Raw genomic sequence first — 19,770 nt, forward strand, 5'->3', positions numbered from 1 at the left:
AAAAATACATACAAGAGACAAATGTGATTGGCCAAGTTCTAAGTCAAATGAAGAAGAAAATACAACTTAATGTTTTGGAGAGGAAGAGGAGGGAAGGGGCATTAAATCTTCAACACTGATTTAAAGTGAAGACAAACTTAAGAGCGGGCAGTAAGTCATTACTCGGTGAGCGCTGTGGGGAAGCCTCTGGTGGGCATGCTGTCTTTCAGGTTTACAACAGGCCCAAGGAGTCCGGGGTGCTGAGAGACCATTTCTTTCTAAACCAGAGGACTCTGCTCTATGATTTCGTTCTATCTACTCCTTAATAAATATAGTCTAAAGTTAGTATATAATTTGAAAACTTAACTCTCTTCTTAAAACAATTAACTTTTGATAAACACAGCTGTTAAAAAGACTAACACCAATTGGTTAGAAAACTAGTTCTCTAAAATAATTCTAATAGTTCTAAACCAAGAAATGTCTAAGCTCCTATGTGCTATACCAAGGTTTAGCGTGCCCGATAGTCAGGAGAGTCTATGCCTTAGTTTCAGTCGACAGTTCTTTCCTCTTGTATGCGGTGCTCAGCAGATGCTCTAGCAAGCATAGAGAGGTCACTGGAACTACAGCACTTGGTTTAGGAAACCAAGAAACCGCTGAGAAAGGAGGGAACTGTTGGGATGGGTGGAAAGCCCGTACGGTACAGTACTTACTCAGAAGTATTTTGGCTAAGTTTCCAGAGGGGTCCATCCTGGAAGGCCTGCAGGTGTTTCTTGAACAACAGTAAGTGTGCTAGGTCTGTTATCCCCAACAGATCCACCTGAAATCACAAAACATACCATGGGCTAAAGCCGCCTCTGCTCCTACTATGAACTTATAGAGTTGAAAAGCATGACAGAGCGTAACCGTGTATTTTATGACATATTTTAGTAGATGTTCTTATCTTTACAGGATGGGGGAAGCCCCTCAAAGAAATGGCCAGAGATAACCTAAAGGATCATCATCATCATCATTACTGTTTGTTTTTGCAAGGCAGGGCTTCTCTGTGTAGTCTTACCTGTTCTGGAACTCACTCTGCAGACCAGGCTGACCTTCAACTCACAGAGATCCTCCTGCCTCTACCTGGAAAGTGCTGGGATTAAAGGTGTGTGTCACGACCACCTGGCTAAGGGATTATTTTTAACAGCCAAAGACAAAAAACGACCTGCCAAATCACATTAGCACAAGACTCCAGCTGTGATCTAATGTAGCCCATATGACCACTTCAGGTACACGCTACCTGTTCAGTCAGTAAATAACTTATGTCTAGAGCTAAATCAGAAGATGTTTGCATATAGAACAATCATATAAGACACTTCACATCTGCCCTAGTGCTCTTTTCAATATACATCATTGCATTTAATCCTCACAAGTCTGATGTATAAAAGGCAGAGGATACTATCATTTAAAAAAAAACATTTTATTTATTATGTATACAGTGTTCTGTCTGCATGTACACCTGCAGGTCAGAAGAGGGCAACAGATCTCATAGATGGTTGTGAGCCACCATGTGGTTGCTGGAACTTGAACTCAGGACCTCTGGAAGAGCAGTCAGTGCTCTTAACCTCTGAGCCACCTCTCCAGCCCTTTTTTTTTAAAAAAAAATATTTGTTTATTTATTATGTATACAATATTCTGTCTGCGTGCATGCCTGTAGGCCAGAAGAGGGCACCAGAACCCATTATAGATGGTTGTGAGTCACCATGTAGTTGCTGGGAATTGAACTCAAGACCTTTGGAAGAACAGGCAATGCTCTTAACCTCTGAGCCATCTCTCCAGCCCCAGAGGATACTATCTTTACTGCAGGGTGAAAAGCAAAGAGAATAATTCATAAAGGATGACACGGACAGTGAGGAACAGAAGCAGCCGGAGCACTTAAGTTACTGAGTTATGTATTTGCGTGTGTATGTATGTTTACAGCCTTGAGTGCTGACAGAAAGACTGCTACATCCAAGTTGCATGGTGAAATATTAATTTGGAAATGCGGTCATCTTTTCTAGGCAAGTCAGTGGCAGTAAATACTAGCTTCATAGCACATCGAGGTAAGCAGGAACCTAAGAAATGCTCTCCATATGTGCTCAGGCTTGTCTTTCACTTACCTGGTAGGGGGAAGAACAGCTCTCCAGGATCTTTTGTCCTTTCAGGGTCTGCACAGTCCGAAAGCCACTGAAGGAGAAAGCATCTAGCTGTACCCTCAGGTCAACGCTGTAGGAAAAGTTCACGATCTTCACAGCGTGATCGTTCTTATTGCAATCATACGGATCATGGATTCTGATTCAGAGTCAAGAAGAGATAAATAGAAACAGGCTGTGAAAGCAAGTTTGTTTTCTTCTTTAAAGACTGCAGGTGTGTCTTAGCCTTGCCAACAGTGCCCTCCAGTGGCTAGTTAGGAAAATGCACACATAGTAGTAGTACTGACAAGGCCAGTTCAAAGGGTGAAGACTGGTTTGGCCACAAAGAATGTACCTAAACCTAGCGTAGGGCACACTGGTGACCACCAAAGGACATTCTCCAGTTTTTAGACCACACAGTAAGTACTGGAAGTAGGAGCAGGTTCTGCCCCATGCAGGTGCCATTGCCCTTCTTGTTACTGTAATAGGTGGGCTTTCTAAGAGCAAAGGCTCTTCCTCTAAAGGTTAATGAAAAGCAGTTTATGGGAAAACTAGAAAACGAGAAGATCTCCTGAGTAAATTAGGAGCATGGAAACCATGGGAGAGGGTTGAAGGGGAGAAGAAAAGAAGGGAGGGGAGCAGAGAAAAATGTAGAGCTCAATAAAAAAAAATCAATTAAAAAAAAGAAAAGCAATTTATAAGTTTAGTTTTTAGTGAGCTGCTATCTAGTTGTAAAGTTTCCTGTTTCTTTTTTTTTTTTTAAATATTTATTTATTACGTATACAATATTCTGTCTGTGTGTATGCCTGCAGGCCAGAAGAGGGCACCAGACCCCATTATGAGATGGTTGTGAGCCACCATGTGGTTGCTGGGAATTGAACTCAGGACCTCTGGAAGAACAGGCAATGCTCTTAACCTCTGAGCCATCTCTCCAGCCCAAGTTTCCTGTTTCAATTACCCCAACAGCACGTTTTTTTGGTAACCCCATCTCTTCTTTAAAAAACAACAAACAAAAAAAAAAAACCTTCAAAACACAAACTCACTATCAAGTAAGTATATTTCATATAATAGTTTTTTTGTTATGAATATCCAGAAACAATTTGACTGAAAGAAAAAAACCCAACTCTTTCCGCATGTTTATTTTGCTTCCCTTCTTAGTCCTCCAGTCCGTCTCTGGGGCAAATGCAGGTCTTCCATCCAGGCTTCACCTGACCTGGAGCACGCACCTCTGCGACAGGACTCTGGAGTTTACGGCCGCTCCAATTACTCCTTGGCAGAAATCCAACTTAATTTTGTTTTCTGAAACTATGGCCACTTAAAACATTTTTTAACCTGGTGGTAGTAGCACACACCTTTAATCCCAGCACTCAGGAGGCAGTTGGATCTCTGTGAGTTCGAGGCCAGCCTGGTCTACAGAGTGAGTTCCAGGACAGCCAAAGATACAGAGAAAACCCTATCTCAAAGAAAAGGAAAAGGAAAAGGAAAAGGAAAGGAAAAGAAAAGAAAAGAAAAGAAAAGAAAAGAAAAGAAAAGAAAAGAAAAGAGAAAAAAAAACCCAAAAACAAAAAAAAAAAAACATTTTTTCTAAGCTTGAAAGAGTGTTTCCGGATTAATGAAGAACATCACACACACACACACACCCGTCTCCTCAGCACATTGCCAAGGGCAAAACCTCTTTTCCTCCCTACTCCCTGGGGTTCAAACCCAGGTTACCAATCTCATTACCATCAAGCAACATTCCCACCCCTCAATCTTGTCTTCCTCACAAATTATGTAAGCAATGAACTCGGTGACTTCAAAAGTCTCTTTCTCGGGAGCTGGAGATGGCTTAGTTAAGTGCACTTGTTGCTCTTGAAGAAAACCAGGGCTCAATTTCTAGACTCTACACGGTGGCATACAAGCATCTATAGCTGTACTTCCAGGGGATCCTATGCCTCTCCTGACTGCTACCTGGCATTGAGCATGCATGTGGTGCACACCCACACATGCAGACAAACACTCACATATAAAGAAATAAAATAAAATATATAGTGAAGCATGGTGACACAGGACTTTAATCCCAGCACTTGGTAGGTGAGGCAGGTGGATCTTTGTGAGTTCAAGTCCAGCCTGGTCTACAAGCCAGGCCAGTCAGGACTATGCAGAGAAACCCTGTCTCAAAAACAAAACATATAAATATGTACATATACATAATAAAAATAACAATAAAAAGGCTTTCTTGCTTTTAGTATCTTATGACTATAAAATATTTCCTGTCAAATTTGTTAAATAAAAATATAAAGTCCTTTTGTTTCTTATCCTGGTATTAAGCTGAAGTCCAGGCTTAGGCTCACAAGGCAAGCACTCTACCACCAACATGTTCACAGCCACAGGATCCATTCCTAGCACCCACATGGCAGCTTACAAACATCTGTGAGTCCGGCCTCAGTGGGCATCAGGCATGCAGGAGGCGCACAGACAAACAAGCACGAAAAACACTTACACACATTTCTTTAAGGCATAAATATGGCAGTTATCCATGTTTTCAAAAAAAGTGGCCAATGTAGGAACATAAAAAGGCCCCACCTGTTTCTGAGGATCAGACTCTGTGGGCTCAGGTCTCCATGGACTATCTCAGCTCGGTGAAGCTTCTCCACTATTGTCAAGAGGTTATAAATAATCAAGACTACTATTTCCTGAGTCACAAGCTCACTGTGTTGAAGAAGATCCTGGCAACAGAAAGACAGAAAGAAAACTGTTTCTCCCTGGTGTACCTGCAGCGCCATCCCCTGACGACCACTGACTGTGCACTTCCTTCTGGTCCCCACAGCTTTAAAATGAGGTCTCCTGAATACTGGAAGGTTTAATCAGACTGTGGGCAAAGAGCATGAAGACAAAGGAAAGGTGCACGTGCTGCCAAGCCAGAAGACCCTTGTGATCCCTGGAATCCGACTTCTGCAAGTTGTTCCCTGATTGCCACATGCATGTGCATGCTCACCTACATGTGAACACACCCACACATATAAAGTAAAACATTAATTTTTTTTATATTTTGGTAGCAAAATCTGAAGAACACAGCAAACAATAAAATGATATATTGTATCTGTATTTTAAAAAGGATGCAGGGGAGACAGAATAGTCAAGAAAAAAATTTTATTTTACTTTAAATGAGTTGATAATTATTCTAGTTAGGTGACTCATTCATTCCCTTCATGTCCCAGGATAAAATGTTAAAAATAACAAATAGGTACGTGATCAAAACCACTGGAGAAGAAGAGCAGGGAGGTAGCTCACTGGCAAAGCGATTACCTAGATGTACGGGGCTGGTCAATCCCCAGCACTAACACCAACCAGAACCCCTCTGCCTTTAAAAAAAAAAAAAAAAAAAAAAAGTCAAGCATGATGATGCACACCTTTAACCTGAGCACTTGGAAGGGAGAGGCAGCTAGATCTCTGAGTTTGAGACCAGCCTGGTCTACAAAGTGAGTGCTAGGATAGACAAGGCTATTACAAAGAAAAACCCTGTCTTGAAAAACCAAAAACCAAAACAAAACAAACAAAAGAACCCCAACCAGCCAATGAAGAATCACCTAGGAAAAGAAAGAGTCACTAAAACTTCCCAGTTTTAATTGAATGTGTGTTGGTGCATCTAGAAGCCTGGGGCAGAGACTCTTGAGTTCGAGGCCAGCCAGGTCTACACACTTAAGTCTGATCCCTGGAACCTATGGAGAATTAGCCTCGAACCATGGCACACACACACAGTAAATGTTAAATAAATAAAAATTAAAACTGGCCTGTTTCTAGATGATTGAAAGGAATTTTGTATTAAACTTTTAATTACAATCATGTGTGTGCACATCCCATGTGACAGTGGAAACCTGAGACAATTTACAGGATCCAATTCTCTCTCACTACCATTTGGGCCTGGGGAGTCAAACTCGGGTCATCAGACCTGGTACCAAGTGCCCCCCGCTGAGCCACCTCACCAGCCCTGCATTAAACATCTTTCGCAGATGTAGTACAAATTTCTTCTTTTCGTTCTAAGTTGTATGTTCTGAGCATTATCACCAACCTGAAGGGTAGAACAATTTATGTATTGGTACCAAACGATATGGCCATCTTGGTACTGGCAGCAGCTGCAGAGCAGGTCACAGTCCTCATTTAGACGCTCCCTTATTTTGAGGTTGATATAAAAATCCCATGGGACAGGTTGAAAAGATGCCTGTAAGACAGAATATTTCACAAGTAAAGGCAATTAGAATATGTGGTGATGGCTGAGAGACTGAAAACACAATTGAAGACATGGTCTCATTACGTAGCCCTGCCTGGCCTAGAACTCTCATATAGACCAGGTTAGCCTTGAACTCATGGAGATCCACTTGCCTCTGCCTCCTAAGATAAAAAGTGTCTACTACCATGCCCGGCTGGAAGACACATGTCTTAGTCATAAAGAACAAAATCATACTATTTGTAATAAAGTAGACAGAAATGAAGATTATGTTAAGTAGAGAACCCAAACACAGAAAGACAAATGCCTGTGTTTTCTATTTAACTATGCACGCATGAAAGCAGGAAGGGACTATGAGGGTGACAGAAGGGGAGAAGCGTGAGTAAACCACAATTATTTACACACATACACATCTACGTATAATGAAACCCATTACTTTATTTGCTACCTAAAACCAGTCAACTAATTCAAAACACAGTAACAACAAAAACTGCAGAATTTAGGAGGCAGAGGCAGGAGAATTAACACAAATTTAGGCTAGCCTGGTCTACATACTGAATTCCAGATCAGCCAGGGCTTCAGAATGAGACCCTGTCTAAAACAAACAAAAGCAATAAATTCTCCACATTTCTATCCTTAATCCCTGTTCTATTGTTGTGAAGAGACATCATGGCCAAGGCAACTCTTATAAAGGAAAGTATTTAATTGGGAGCTTGCTTAGTTTCAGCGATTAGTCCATTATCGTCATGGTGGGAAGTATGGCAGATGTGCCAGAGAAAGACCAAAGAGTTCCACAACCTGATGCTTGGGGGGGGGGGGGCGCTGGAGGCAGATGAGTGAGGAGACTCACTCTGGACTGGCATGGGTTTTGCAGGACACCCACCCCCCCAGTGACATACTCCCTCTAACAAGGTCATACTTACCAATTCTTCTAATCCTATCAAAGAGTTACATTCCCTGGTGACTAAGTATTTAAATATATAAACTTATGGGGGCTATCCTTATTTAAATCACTACACAGACTTTCTGATATTCGAGCAAATATAAACTAAAATGTAATTTTAAAAAGCATAATCAGGAGGCTGAAGAGATGGCTCAGTGGTTAAGAGCATTGGCTGCCATTCCAGAGGTCCCAGCCTCCACATGGTGGCTCACAGCCATCTATGGGAATGTGATGCCTCCTTTTGACATAAAGGCATACATGCAGTTAGAGTATTCAAGCCCATAAAATAAAAAGCATAATATTGCCAGGCACAGTGGTGCAGCATTCTATACCAGCCAGGGCCACATAGTAAGACCTTGTCAAAAACACCAAAAACAAACCAACAAAAACCAAAGCATAACCTATACACAAGAACAGAGGAGCGGTACAGTCCTGAGAGCTGGAGAGAACAGAACGGATACACTTGGAGGACACGGCAGAGCAGCCTTGGTACACAGACCTACTGAACAATCCTGCAGCACCGGCCAGGTGGGGCTGGATGCAGCCACGCGAGTGCCTGAACCACACTTAGGAGTCCTGTAGCCCAGCTCGACAGCCACTTCCTCCTCTACAGAAGATCATTTCCAGGTGTACAAGGCAAGAGGACTGAACTAGAAGAAGCCCAGCTCCGTGAGATGGGGGTAGGGTGGGAACTAGGTGGCACAGACCATGCCACTTCTCCACCACTTCTCACTTCGCGGCCAACTCTTAGTCTCTGGGCAGGAAATGAGAAGCCTTCTTTCAGAGAGTCAACCAGTTCAAGATGTAGCAGTTGGTGGGTTTCCAATAAACTGCCAAAACTACACCATCTACAGTGACGTCCACGCCGTCGGGGTCTCTCTATATACATACAGCTTCCAACTAGCCTTTAGTGTTACACACCTAACTCCAGCAAGAGCAAAACACTCCACGTTGCTAATATGAAGACAATTTTAAATAGATGAAAAAAAAAACAGATTGGGGGAGAGAAGGAAAATTGTTTTTTCCTCCCTCCTTTAAAAAAGCACTTCATTGTGTGTGTTTATGTGTTTGTGTGTACGTGTGTCATTGCATGGGTGAGGAAGTGACAGGACAACTGTGGGAGTTGACGGTGTTCTTCTATGTCAGCTGCAGAGACTGAACTTTAACCACTGGCCATCTTGCTGAGGCCAGCCTGGTCTACAGAATGAGCTCCAGGACAGCCAGGACTATTATCATACAGATGCTGCGCGCTGCCTGAGTACAGCAGGCGGTCGGCCCACCAGACACATGGTTCCGTGGTGGGAAGCCCCACCTGGAAAGGCCGTTGGGTCACTGGCTGTGGAAACCAGTTGCTCCTGTTTTTAATTTCACTCATGAGTCACTTCGTTTCTTCCCTAAAAACTTCATTTTTTTCTTAAGAATAGCTTTCAGTGTATTCCAACTGCTTGTGTGTTTATCTTGTGAAAATGTTCCATCTACTGGGCACACAGATAGCTGTGGATGGTCAGAAGGCTGATTTCTGCTCTCTGTAGAATCCTAATGAATAGAAATACTAGGCTATCTTACATTACTCAGACTGACACAGGATTCTCAGTCACAAAGACAGCCGCTTACACAGACTTTAGACTTCAGAGCAGATTCACAACAGGCTGGTTGCTCCTAGAGACAAATACATGAGGTCATTTTTTTTCCCAGGTGTTGTTGTTTTATTAATTCAAGGTCAGAGTTTGAAGGAACTTTAGTCTGTGTGTACTCCGCGACCTCAAGGTCCAGCCAATTGTTTACTGTCTGGGAACCCTCACCAGGAGCTAGGTGCAAGGGCCTGGTTGCTCACTGGCCAGTCATTGTGACATTCCTAGTCTGAAAGACACTATATGACTTATCTTGGGTTTTGAGATGGGGTCGGGCCCTAAAAATGTAACTTGTCCAGAGTTTGTGTGTGGGAGAGCAGGAAGCAGCGAGTGGAGGTGTTGAGAGAAGGCTGCTGCGGGAAAGAGAAGTGTGAGAGATGAAGACGCAGCATGAGAGAGGAAGAGTGATGAATGAAGGACTGCTATGGAAGTGTGCGTGTGTGAGTGTGTGTGTGTGTGTGTGTGTGTGATGAATGAAGGACTGCTATGGAAGTGTGCGTGTGTGTGTGTGTGTGTGGATGTGAGAGTGAGTGATAAATGAAGGACTGCTATGGAAGTGTGCGTGTGTGAGTGTGCGTGTGTGTGTGTGGGTGTGAGAGTGAGTGATGAATGAAGGACCGCATAGAAGTGTGCGTGTGTGAGTGTGAGAGCGTGTGTGGGACCTGCTCCTGCAGAGGGATCACACTTACAACTGTCTGACGTGCTATGTGCTGAGAGGACATGTAAATGAGATGCAGCTGTGCTGTGTGCAGACTTGTAACAGCGGCGGCAAGGAAAATGAGGCTGGATAGAAGAAAAGAGATGGGGAGGAAAAATGCATTGTAAAAGACAGACATGTAATCATGTGAGAAGAGATGTAACTGAAATATGTAACTGAGCAGAAGAGAGATGTATGTAAGACAGATTGTCAAGATAAAGACACTATTTAAGTTGAAGTAGAGAGAAGATCTATTTAACCCTCTAGCTACCCTCAGATAAAAATTTTTCCTAGTCCTGCTACTCTTGAGGTTTTTCTTTTTATTACCCTGGAGCAGAACCTAGGCACTGGCCTCTCCTGGTCAGTGTTACATGGAGAAACCTATCTCCAAAAACAAAACAAAACAAAACAAAAATTAGCTGGGCGGTAGTGACTCGGGCCTTTAATCTCAGCATTTTGGAGGCAGAAGCTAGTGGATGTTCTACAGAGTGAGTTCTAGAACAGCCGGACACAGAGAAACCCTGCCTTGAGAATAAACAACAGCAACAACAAAAAAATAAAAATAAAAAAATAAAAAGCCCCTTTGAAAGAAATGCAAAACCTATAAAGAGACTGAAATTACGGTTGATAAAATCATCTTCTGAATTTATAGATTGTACATTGCAGGATTCAACCAACCATGGATGGACACGACTTGAGGGGTGGTGGGAACAACACACAATAAATATGGACATTATGTTAGTATTGTAAGTGGTCCAGTGATGACTTAAAGCATATTGTAGTGTATGTGTAGGTTATTCGCAAGTCTATAGAAAGGACTTGAATATCCTCAGGTTTGGGTATCTCAAATGGGAGGGAGGTATCTTAGAATCAATCCTCCGCAGCTACCGAGTATAGTGATATTTCATTTATGTTTTCATAAATAAAGCATGAATAATATCAGAAGGGCAAAGCTAAGCCACTGGAGGCCAGGCAGTGGTGTCACACACCTTTAATACCAGGATTTGAGAGACAGAGGCAGATGGAGTTCAAGGCCACCCTGAGCTACACAAGATCAATGCAGGAACAAAAATCCAGATGGTGGTGCCTCACACCTTTAATCCCAACACTAGAGGGAGGAGAGAGGCTCTGGCTGCTTAGTCTGAGGTCACCCAGCCATGGTAGAGGTAAGACTTTTCTAGTGGCTGGCTGCTTTGCTTTTCTAATTCTCAGGTTGAACCCCAATATCTGTCTCTGAGTTTTTATTATTTGTGCTACAACTGAGACATGATTGCACTACAGAAAGCAGGATAAAGGAGAAGCTAGATGGATAAAAACATTTCACTTTAATCCTATCTGTCTGTGTGGTGCACACCCTCAGACCCCGGAGCTGGAGTCCCAGGTGGTTGTGAACTGTCCAGTGTGGGTGCTGGAAATCAAACTCGGGTCCTCTCTAACAGCAGTAAGCACTCTGAACCATCTCTCCAGCCCATAAATGGGGGGAAGGAAGGGAACATAGAGGAAATAAGGGTTGGTGATATGGCTCAGTGAGTAAAGGTGTTTTGGTTTTTTTCTTTTCATCAAACCCAGAACCATATGATAAGAGAGAACAAAGGCCTAAAACTTGTCCTTGGATCTATACCTACACATCTATATCTACACACCTACACCTACACACATACATACAAATAAATGTTAAACAAATAAATGATTGTCCAGGAAAAACCTATAACCTAATATGAGAAATTACAAATTGAGAAAAAGCAGGAAATTGAAATAATTTTTTTCAAAGAAAATGTCAAGACTGAAAGAATAAATGTCCACTGACATTTTCTATCTGCCCAGCACACAGGCAATAAGTGTGTAACCACTATGTGCTGGCAACAAACAAGACTACAGGATCTAGAGATAGGGAGAGATTTCATACAAAGTTACTGGAATTAATAAGACAGCTGGCCAGACCTGCAGATCCAAAGCTACAGGACCTCCATGACATAAGGCAACAACAGGATATTCAAGAAGTCCCATAGAGGGCCCAGTATCAAGGGTGAAGCAGAAGCCAGCAGCCTTGAGCCAGACCAATGACTCACTGCAATGGGCACTTACACATGAAGAACACTGGATGACTCACTGTGTCACACTACAGCTTCCATGCCAAGACTTCGTCGGTCTTTGTTTTTCTTTTAAATTGTATTTTATTTTGGGGAGGGGAAGTTGCAAAGGCAAAGGGTGGATATGAAGGGATGTGGAGATGAAGGGATCGGAAAGCATGATGTGAAATCCAAAGAATCAATAAAAAGTTAAAAAAAAAAAAGAAGAAAAAAAAAGACAGCTCAACTGGGCAGGTGGAACATCCCGGCAATCAAAGCATCCAAGAGGCAGCAGAGACAGGAGGATTGATTGTTAGTTTGAGGGGTACATAGCAAGACTCTATCTCAAACCCCAAGACAACTCCCACTGAGTAAAACTTTTGTTGACACAAAAGCTCCACTGCACTTCTGGAACTTGAAGGCCAGGAGTGGCTGACCCCTGTCTTTATTCCCTTTGTGCTGATTCTTTTAAAATAGCCAAAAGCTAAAGACTGTGAGGTTGGACCCCAGCCAATAGGGAAAACACAATGTTACCACATGCATTAGAATAAAAATCAAGTGAATGCCCATGCCCAGGTGTGCTTGGTTTGGGTTCCAGCACACCCTTTGTGCAAACACAATTGCTTTCCTAAGCTTTAAAAAATGAAAAAGATTAGAATGGCAAAAGACTCCAGAAGTAAAGCCCGAGGATGAGGCCCAGCAGTGAGGTGTTTGCGTCTACAGCAATGCCTATATTCAGTGTCTAAAACTGCAGAAAACAAAACAAAAACAAAAAACAGCCAAACAACAGCAGAAAACACAAAACCAAGCACATTTAGAAAAGAAAGTTTTAAAATTCTAAGGGAAAAAAATTTAACAAAGAGTTCTATATTCAGTCAAACTATCAATCAAGAAAAGATGCAGAATAAGGAATTTTCTGACCCAAAGGATTTAAAAAAACTTTATATTGCCTCTTTTTCCTCAGAAAGCTACTAAGTACTTATCCAAAAGGAGAGGAATTAAGCTAAGAAAGAAATGGGAGAAGCCGGGTGGTGGTAGTGCACACACCTTTAATCTCAGCACTCGGGAGGCAGAGACAGGCGGATCTCTGTGAGTTCGAGGTCAGCCTGGTCTACAGAGTGAGTTCCAGGACAGACTCCAAAGCTACAGAGAAACCATCTCGAAAAACCAAAACAAACAAACAAAAAAACAAAAACAAAAAACAAAAAACCAAAGAAAAAAAGAAATGGGGAAATAGGTATCTGGTGTCCGATATCTCCCCAGAAAGACAACGTGGACAGAACTCAGAATGCTTGGGCACAAGACAATCTTACACAATCCCTCATTTCTCATCTCTGATCGTGACATTGAATGGTGACTGATTTCCCAGTAAAGAAACCGTAGACAGGTGTGACAGTACCATGGGGACACAACTGTCTTCTTTGCTTATTTACCAGGTAATAAAATTAGAGTCAGTCTCACCTTTATCATGGTTAACTCGGCCGAGTCTCTTGGTGCCACCCAGAATAACTTGTAATCATCACATATCAGGTACTCTTGTTTAATGCAGTAGTCTTCACTACCTGTGGAGAAGGTTTGATTCCATGTGACATCACTGTGAGCATATGGAGGTCCTAACGCTATCTCCCAGCGAAGGGGGAGAGGTACTAGTGTATTTGCCAGGAAGTAGCTTCTGGAATACTTTTCAAAATCATTTGTTTAAAATCAAAAGGAGGGCTGGGCAGATGGGTGGCTCAGCTAAGAGCACTAGCTCCTACAGAGGACCTGGGTTTGATCCCCGCACCCACATGGCAGCTCACAATCATATGGAGAACCCCAGTTCTAGGGGATCCAACAGGCATCACAAGCATGCAGGCAATACACTAATAAAAGCCAATAAATAAATCTTAAAAAGTATTAAATAAAAGGAGACAAATAAAAGTGCCATTGTTACTATGGCATGAAATTACTAATGTGTTAACCTCTATAATGCAAGTTATTACAACCTAGGCACGTTCACAGTGTTCATGAGCTCAGAGTGTTCAAATCACTTACTTGTATGCTGTCATAAGCAAAAGGACAGATATTCAACACTACTTACCTAACTCAATTTCCTTCCCCACTTCCAGGGTAGGCATTGGTCTATCTTCCACAGAAAACTCTGCAAAAGCACTTGATTCTGGTAGGGATTTTAGTAGTTGCAGTCGGTATTGTGAACACCAGGGTGACTGAACAGCATTTTCTGTGGAGAAAATAAGCATCATATATAAACTAATGTTTAGGGCCGAATGGGTGATGGCACATGCCTTTAATCCCAGCACTTGGGAGCAGTAGGCAGGCAGATCTCTGTGAGTTCAAGGCCAGCCTGGTCTACAGCAGTTCTCAACCTGCAGAGGACTCATATCAGATATGTACATTATGATTCATAATAGTAGCAAAATTGTACTTACAAAGTAACTAATAAATTTATGGTGGGGGGGGTCACTACAACATGAGGAACTGTATTAAAGGTCTTCCTAAAGCATTAGGAAAGTTAAGAGCCATGGGAGCATAGAGCAAGTTCCAGTATAGCCAGGGTCACACAGAGAAACCATGCCCCGACCCCTGCCCCCCAAACAAACAGACAAAACAAAACCCAAACCTGGGTAGTGGTGGCACATGCCTTTAATTCCAGCACTCAGAGGCAGAAGTAGACAGATCTCTATGAATTTGAGGCCAACTTAGTCTACAGAGAGCATTTCAGGACACCCAAGGCTACACAAAGAAACCCTGTCTCAATCCCCACCCAGGCAGTGGTGGAGCTCGCCTTTAATCCCAGCACTCAAATGGCAGAGGCCGGTGGGTCTCTGAGTTCGAGGCCAGATTGGTCTTCAGAGTGAGTTCCAGGGCTACACAGAAAACCCATGTCTGAGAAAAACAAACAAACGAGAGACTAGAGGGGAAAAGACTCCAACAAGATTGAAAATCAGCACTGCCAATCTGCCCACACTCATTTGCCTCATGTACTTGTGAATTGCGCTGAGTTACTGCTAGTTTATCTGAGAACTATCACTAGCTAGCACATCAGTCTGCTGAAGGGCATGAACGTTCCCCAGGCAGCGTTAGGAGCCTGCCCACAGGTTGGACGGATCTACCTGCAGCGTCAGAAGTTAGCTCCAGCTTCTCGGGGAGCTGAAGGCCCTTGATGGAGGAGGTACTTGACACTGAAGCAGAGGAGCCAGAGAAGGCAGATGAGTGTGTGGCTTCACCGCTGTCTTCAATAATTGGGCTGCAAGAAACAAAAGTGGAGCTGTCCTCAGGCATAGCATACACCGGCTTCTGTTAGAACTTTTTAAATAATAAAGATTCATTCACTTTTCTGAGTGTTTTGCCTGCATGCATGCAGTGCGCCAGTCTGAGAGCCGAGCCTGCAGCGGCAGGAGAGGACGTCAGGTCCCCTAGGACTGGAGTTCCAGAGGGTTGTGAGCTCTGAGTGTGGGGAACTGAACCTGGGACCTCTGCGAGAACAGTTTTATACATTTTTAATTTATAAATTTTACATTAAATTCATTTTGTAATGAAATTTATTTTAAAATAATTTATAGCTGCTATAATTTTTATTAGTCTCACTTTTAAAGCACATCATTTTCCCAAACCAGAAATAGATGAAAATACAGTATTTACTGTATGTACATGAGTGTTCTGCTCACATGTTTGTACACAATGTGTGTGCCTGGTACTTGTAGAGGTAAGAAGACAATGAATACCGCAGAACTGGAGTTATGACAGTTGTGAGTTACCACATGTGTGTTGGGAATCAAACCCGGGTCCTCTACAAGAACCAACTCTCCTTCTGTATCTTTGAGTCTCATTACCGTCAAAATTCACTTCTTATCCTCAAATCCAAGGTCATTACACTGACATTACACCAGAGAAAAGACAGACTGTCTTTTTAAGCACCTGGCATACAGTAAGAGCCTGATGCCTGCTCACTATGACTGATAAGCTCACGGACCAAGAGAGCAAACACTCCAATCACCTCAGCTTCTTGACGCTGAGGGTCTGGCTATAAATAGTGGCCATTGCAGTGTGATGGACTTCAGAGGTCTTCCCATCCAGATCCTCCTCCTGTGACAGTCTCTCAGTGTCGGGAGGGATGCCCTTCAAGGACGGCATCTCATGGAAAGGAGTAGATGCAAAACGAGGCGCTCTAGCAAAGTAACAAGTGTCCTCGGGGATGGGACACATGGTTACATTCCTGAAACCAGTGATGGTGGCATCTTCACTTAAAGGTTCAATTCCTGTAAGTTCATCCTAAAATAAAAACGGAGCAAACACAGTTTAACTGAGCTAGTTCAATAAACATGTGAATGGCAAACACACACACACACACACACAGACATCAGATCACTGACATGAGATTTAGAAATAAACATAGTTGAAGACAATTTAAAAAGCATAGTACAACACTGAGGAAAGTGATTTTGTACTTCATCAGAAAATATACTGTGAGGGCTCTCCACATGGAAAGATTGCTTCATGTCCTCTCCCAAACAATTCTACCTCAAAGCTGAAGCACTGATACCACTTTTCACACTTAAAAGTATCCTGTGGGCTTAGCGAGACAGCTCAGAGAATACCTGCTGCCTTTCCAGAGGACCCAGGTTCAGTTCCTACCACCTGGGTGGGCAGCTGAGCTGCAAGGGCTCCTTCACAGGTGCCCACTACATACACATGACACTCAGCTCCAAGGGCTCCTCCACAGGTGCCCACTACATACACATGGCATGCATTTACAGAACCGCACACAGATACACAGATAAAAATACTCTTTTTAAAAATTTTTTTTAAATGCCAGATGTGGTGGTGCACACCTTTAATCTCAACACTCAGGAGGCAGAGGCAAGCAGATCTCTGAGTTCAAGGCCAGCCTGCTCTACATAGTGAGTTCCAGGATGGCTAGAGCTACATAGTGAGATCCTGCTTTGAAAAACCAAATTAAAAAAAAAAATCAATTCTTTAAAAACTAGGATAGTCACAATACGGGTTGCATTTTTAATTAACTAATTTGCACATGTGTGCATGCATGTGAGCCATGGCATGCATGTGAAGATCAGAGGACAATTTGTATAAGCCATTTTTTCCTTCCACCATATGGAACTCAGGTCTCAGATTGGCAGCAAAGGCCACCAAGCCATCTTGTTGGCCCCAAAATGTCTATTTATTAGAAATATCCAGCTATCGGAGTAGCTGAACCTACAGGCCTAACCCCGACCCTGTGCACCCCCATCTGGGAGCTCCTCAGAACAAAGGGGTCCTACTGTTTTCAGTCACTGCTTTCACAGCACCCAGGGACTAACGGCATCAGAATCACAGAGGACTTTCCCAAATGATTTAAAACAAAGGGAAAAATAATGCTTAGATTCCTTCTCCAGAAATTTAAATCACATAAATCTGGAACGGGACCTGAGTCTTTCTTCAGTCATCAAAGTCTCCCACGGCACTTCTGAGTCATTGGAAATTTCTGTATTTTGGATATAAAATATTCATATGTGAAAATCTACCTAGCCATACAATTCTGTGTACTTTACTAGACATAAAATATATCAAGAAAGTAAATAAAAAGGAAAGTTTATTTTAAAAAATGTCTCCCAATGACTTTGTGCATGTCCTTGGATGTGAAGGAAGTGCTGTCACTGAAGCCACTCATCATGTCCCCAGAACAACCTTCAAATTAAACACGTCAGCCCTCCTCACGTGCCTGGGTGCTAGTCTGCTGAGAAGCCTCTTTCTTCCTTCCCTAAAGTTTCAACAAAATGTCAATGCCAAGGCCCATGCTTGTTTTTTGTTTTAGTTTGACATTCTTACCCCTGGGTGTTATGACTATGCGACAGTGGTTAACAGAATAGCAAGGGGGCCATGAGATAGTGAGCACATGCAGTCAGGCCTGATGAGTTACACGGAGTTACATGGAGTAAGAGATAACCTGACCTCCACACACACGCAAGCACTCACACATAAACACAAAAAACTAAATGTAAAGAAAACCAGAACAGGAAGGAAAAATTGTTGGTCTACAAATGTTTCCATTGCCACAAAGGGTATTTTACATCGGAAGTGTGAGAAGGCTATCAAATTAGTGACCCACCTGACCTTTTACAACTGTGGAGTCTAATCCATCACTTCACAGTGTGCATCTCAGTGTTCTGGTGAACTCTGGGATCTAATCCATCTCTCCTGTGTGTGTCTCAGTGTTCTGCTGTGTTCACACCAGCACGAGATTCTATGAGCACTTCATCCCTCAGGAAGAAACCGCAGTACCAGCAGCCCCTTCCCATTACCCTCTCCATTAATCCCATCCACTCTGCTTTATCCTGGACACTTCATGCAAATAGAAAATATTTAACAGAAAGTTCCTTTATTTACTTCTATTTTTTCTTTACTTTTTTGTTTTTGTTTTTTTTCAGGAAAGGGTTTCTCTGTGTAGCTATGGCTGTCCTTGAACTCACTTTGTAGACCAGGCTGGCCTCAAACTCATGGAGATCCAGCATGGGCCACCAAGACCTGGTTAGTAAAAAAGTGTTTATTTTATGCACATGAGTGTTTTGCCTGATTGTATGTTAGCACACCATGTATGTGTGGTACCCATGGGAGCCACAAGTGGGCATTGATCACTGGCATTATAGTCAGTTGTGACCTGCCAGGTGGGTGCTGGGAATCAAACCCAAGACCTCTACAAGAGCATGTGGTCTTAATTGCCCCTAGGTTTAACATTTTAGGGAATGACCAACAATTCTTCCAAAATGACTGTCCCAGCAATGTATGAAGGTTCTAATATTTCTACATCCTTGCCCTCCAACACTCATTATTACCCACTCTTGATTATAGAAACGCCAGTGGGTACAATGTAGTATCTCACTGTGGTTCCACTATTTTCCTGGTGACAACATTCTGAAAATCTTTCCATGTGCTTAGTTCAAAAGCGATTTTAATTTTAACCCTAAACTTTTTGAACAACATCTAGCTACACACTCAAGGTGGACTCAAACTCAATACATAGCCTAGGTTGACTTTGAACTAGATTCTCCTCTACTTCCACAGCCCACTGAGATTAAAGCTTGTTGAGCACTTAATCCTAAACTTTTCCTTTAAACTTAAATACCTAAATTGTATTGGGGGTAGGGGAAAGCAGGGGTCAGAGGGACAACCTGTGGAAGTCAATGCTCTCCTTTTACCACCTGAGACCCAGGAGCCAGTATCAGGTTGTCAGGCTCGGCAGGAAGTGCCTTTATCTGCTGAGCCATCTAACCAGCCAAATGCTAAACTGAGAGATCTGAGTGAAATAATTCACTAAGTCCACTGATGTGAACTTACACAAACACCAGCAGACACATCCTCATTTGAGGCAATGATTTCTGTAGTCTTGAGAACTGCAAGGGGTCTTCGCTGGGCTTTGAGGGCCTGTGGAAAATCTGTAGCAGGACTGGGAGAAGACACATTCCAGTTAGCACTCTTTGTATCTGTATGCAAAATAATAGCAACCCTGATTCAAGCTTCTTTGGTTGTTTGTTGAGATAAGGTTGTATAATGTGGTCTTGAACGTTCTATCTCAGCTCATTCTTCCCAGGCCCTGTGTACACGTGTCCAGCTACTCTCACTCCCAGACTAAAACACTGGGACATCATGGCTCAGTGGGTAACCATGCTCTGTAGTCCACGACTGCTAACTGGAGCTCCATCCCAGAGAAACAATGGTAGAAAAACGTACTCAATTTACAAAAGTTTTCATATAAAAAAAAAAATTTACAACATTTTTCAAAGAATTTAAAATAAGATCTGATGGTGGTGGCACATGCCTTTAATCCTAGCACTTTGGAGACAGGTGGATCTCTGTGAGTTTGAGGCCAGCCTGGTCTACAAAATGAGTTCTAGGAAATTCTACAGAGAAACCCTTTCTCGAGAGAAAAAAAAATTTAAGATAAAGATCCAGAGAAATGACTTAGTGGTTAAGAGTACTAATGCTCTTGCAGAGGGCTGGGGCTCGGTTGTTAGTACCGATCCGATACCCTTTACTGGATATCGTGGGCTTGTGCAGAGATACATGCAGGCAAAACACCCAAATAAAAATTTTATTTTAACT

General features: G+C 42.6%; 1 protein-coding gene across 2 annotated transcripts in view; it reads right to left on the minus strand.

Moving 5' to 3' along the window:
- Bub1b (BUB1 mitotic checkpoint serine/threonine kinase B) overlaps positions 1-19,770 on the minus strand; it is a 49,882-nt gene that overhangs the window by 1,168 nt on the left and 28,944 nt on the right. For both annotated transcript variants that reach the window (XM_048459601.3, XM_048459600.3), the window contains exons 14-22: positions 19,006-19,114; positions 15,671-15,945; positions 14,787-14,920; positions 13,754-13,894; positions 13,135-13,235; positions 6,178-6,327; positions 4,692-4,834; positions 2,115-2,286; positions 690-796 (exon numbers count right to left, since the gene is read on the minus strand). In XM_048459601.3, coding sequence (XP_048315558.3) covers positions 690-796; positions 2,115-2,286; positions 4,692-4,834; positions 6,178-6,327; positions 13,135-13,235; positions 13,754-13,894; positions 14,787-14,920; positions 15,671-15,945; positions 19,006-19,114 — 1,332 coding nt within the window. The remainder of the gene's footprint in view (positions 1-689; positions 797-2,114; positions 2,287-4,691; positions 4,835-6,177; positions 6,328-13,134; positions 13,236-13,753; positions 13,895-14,786; positions 14,921-15,670; positions 15,946-19,005; positions 19,115-19,770) is intronic.

The sequence above is a fragment of the Myodes glareolus genome, chromosome 10 (genome assembly GCF_982192425.1).
Source record: "Myodes glareolus chromosome 10, mMyoGla1.1, whole genome shotgun sequence".
Classification (NCBI taxonomy): domain Eukaryota; kingdom Metazoa; phylum Chordata; class Mammalia; order Rodentia; family Cricetidae; genus Myodes; species Myodes glareolus.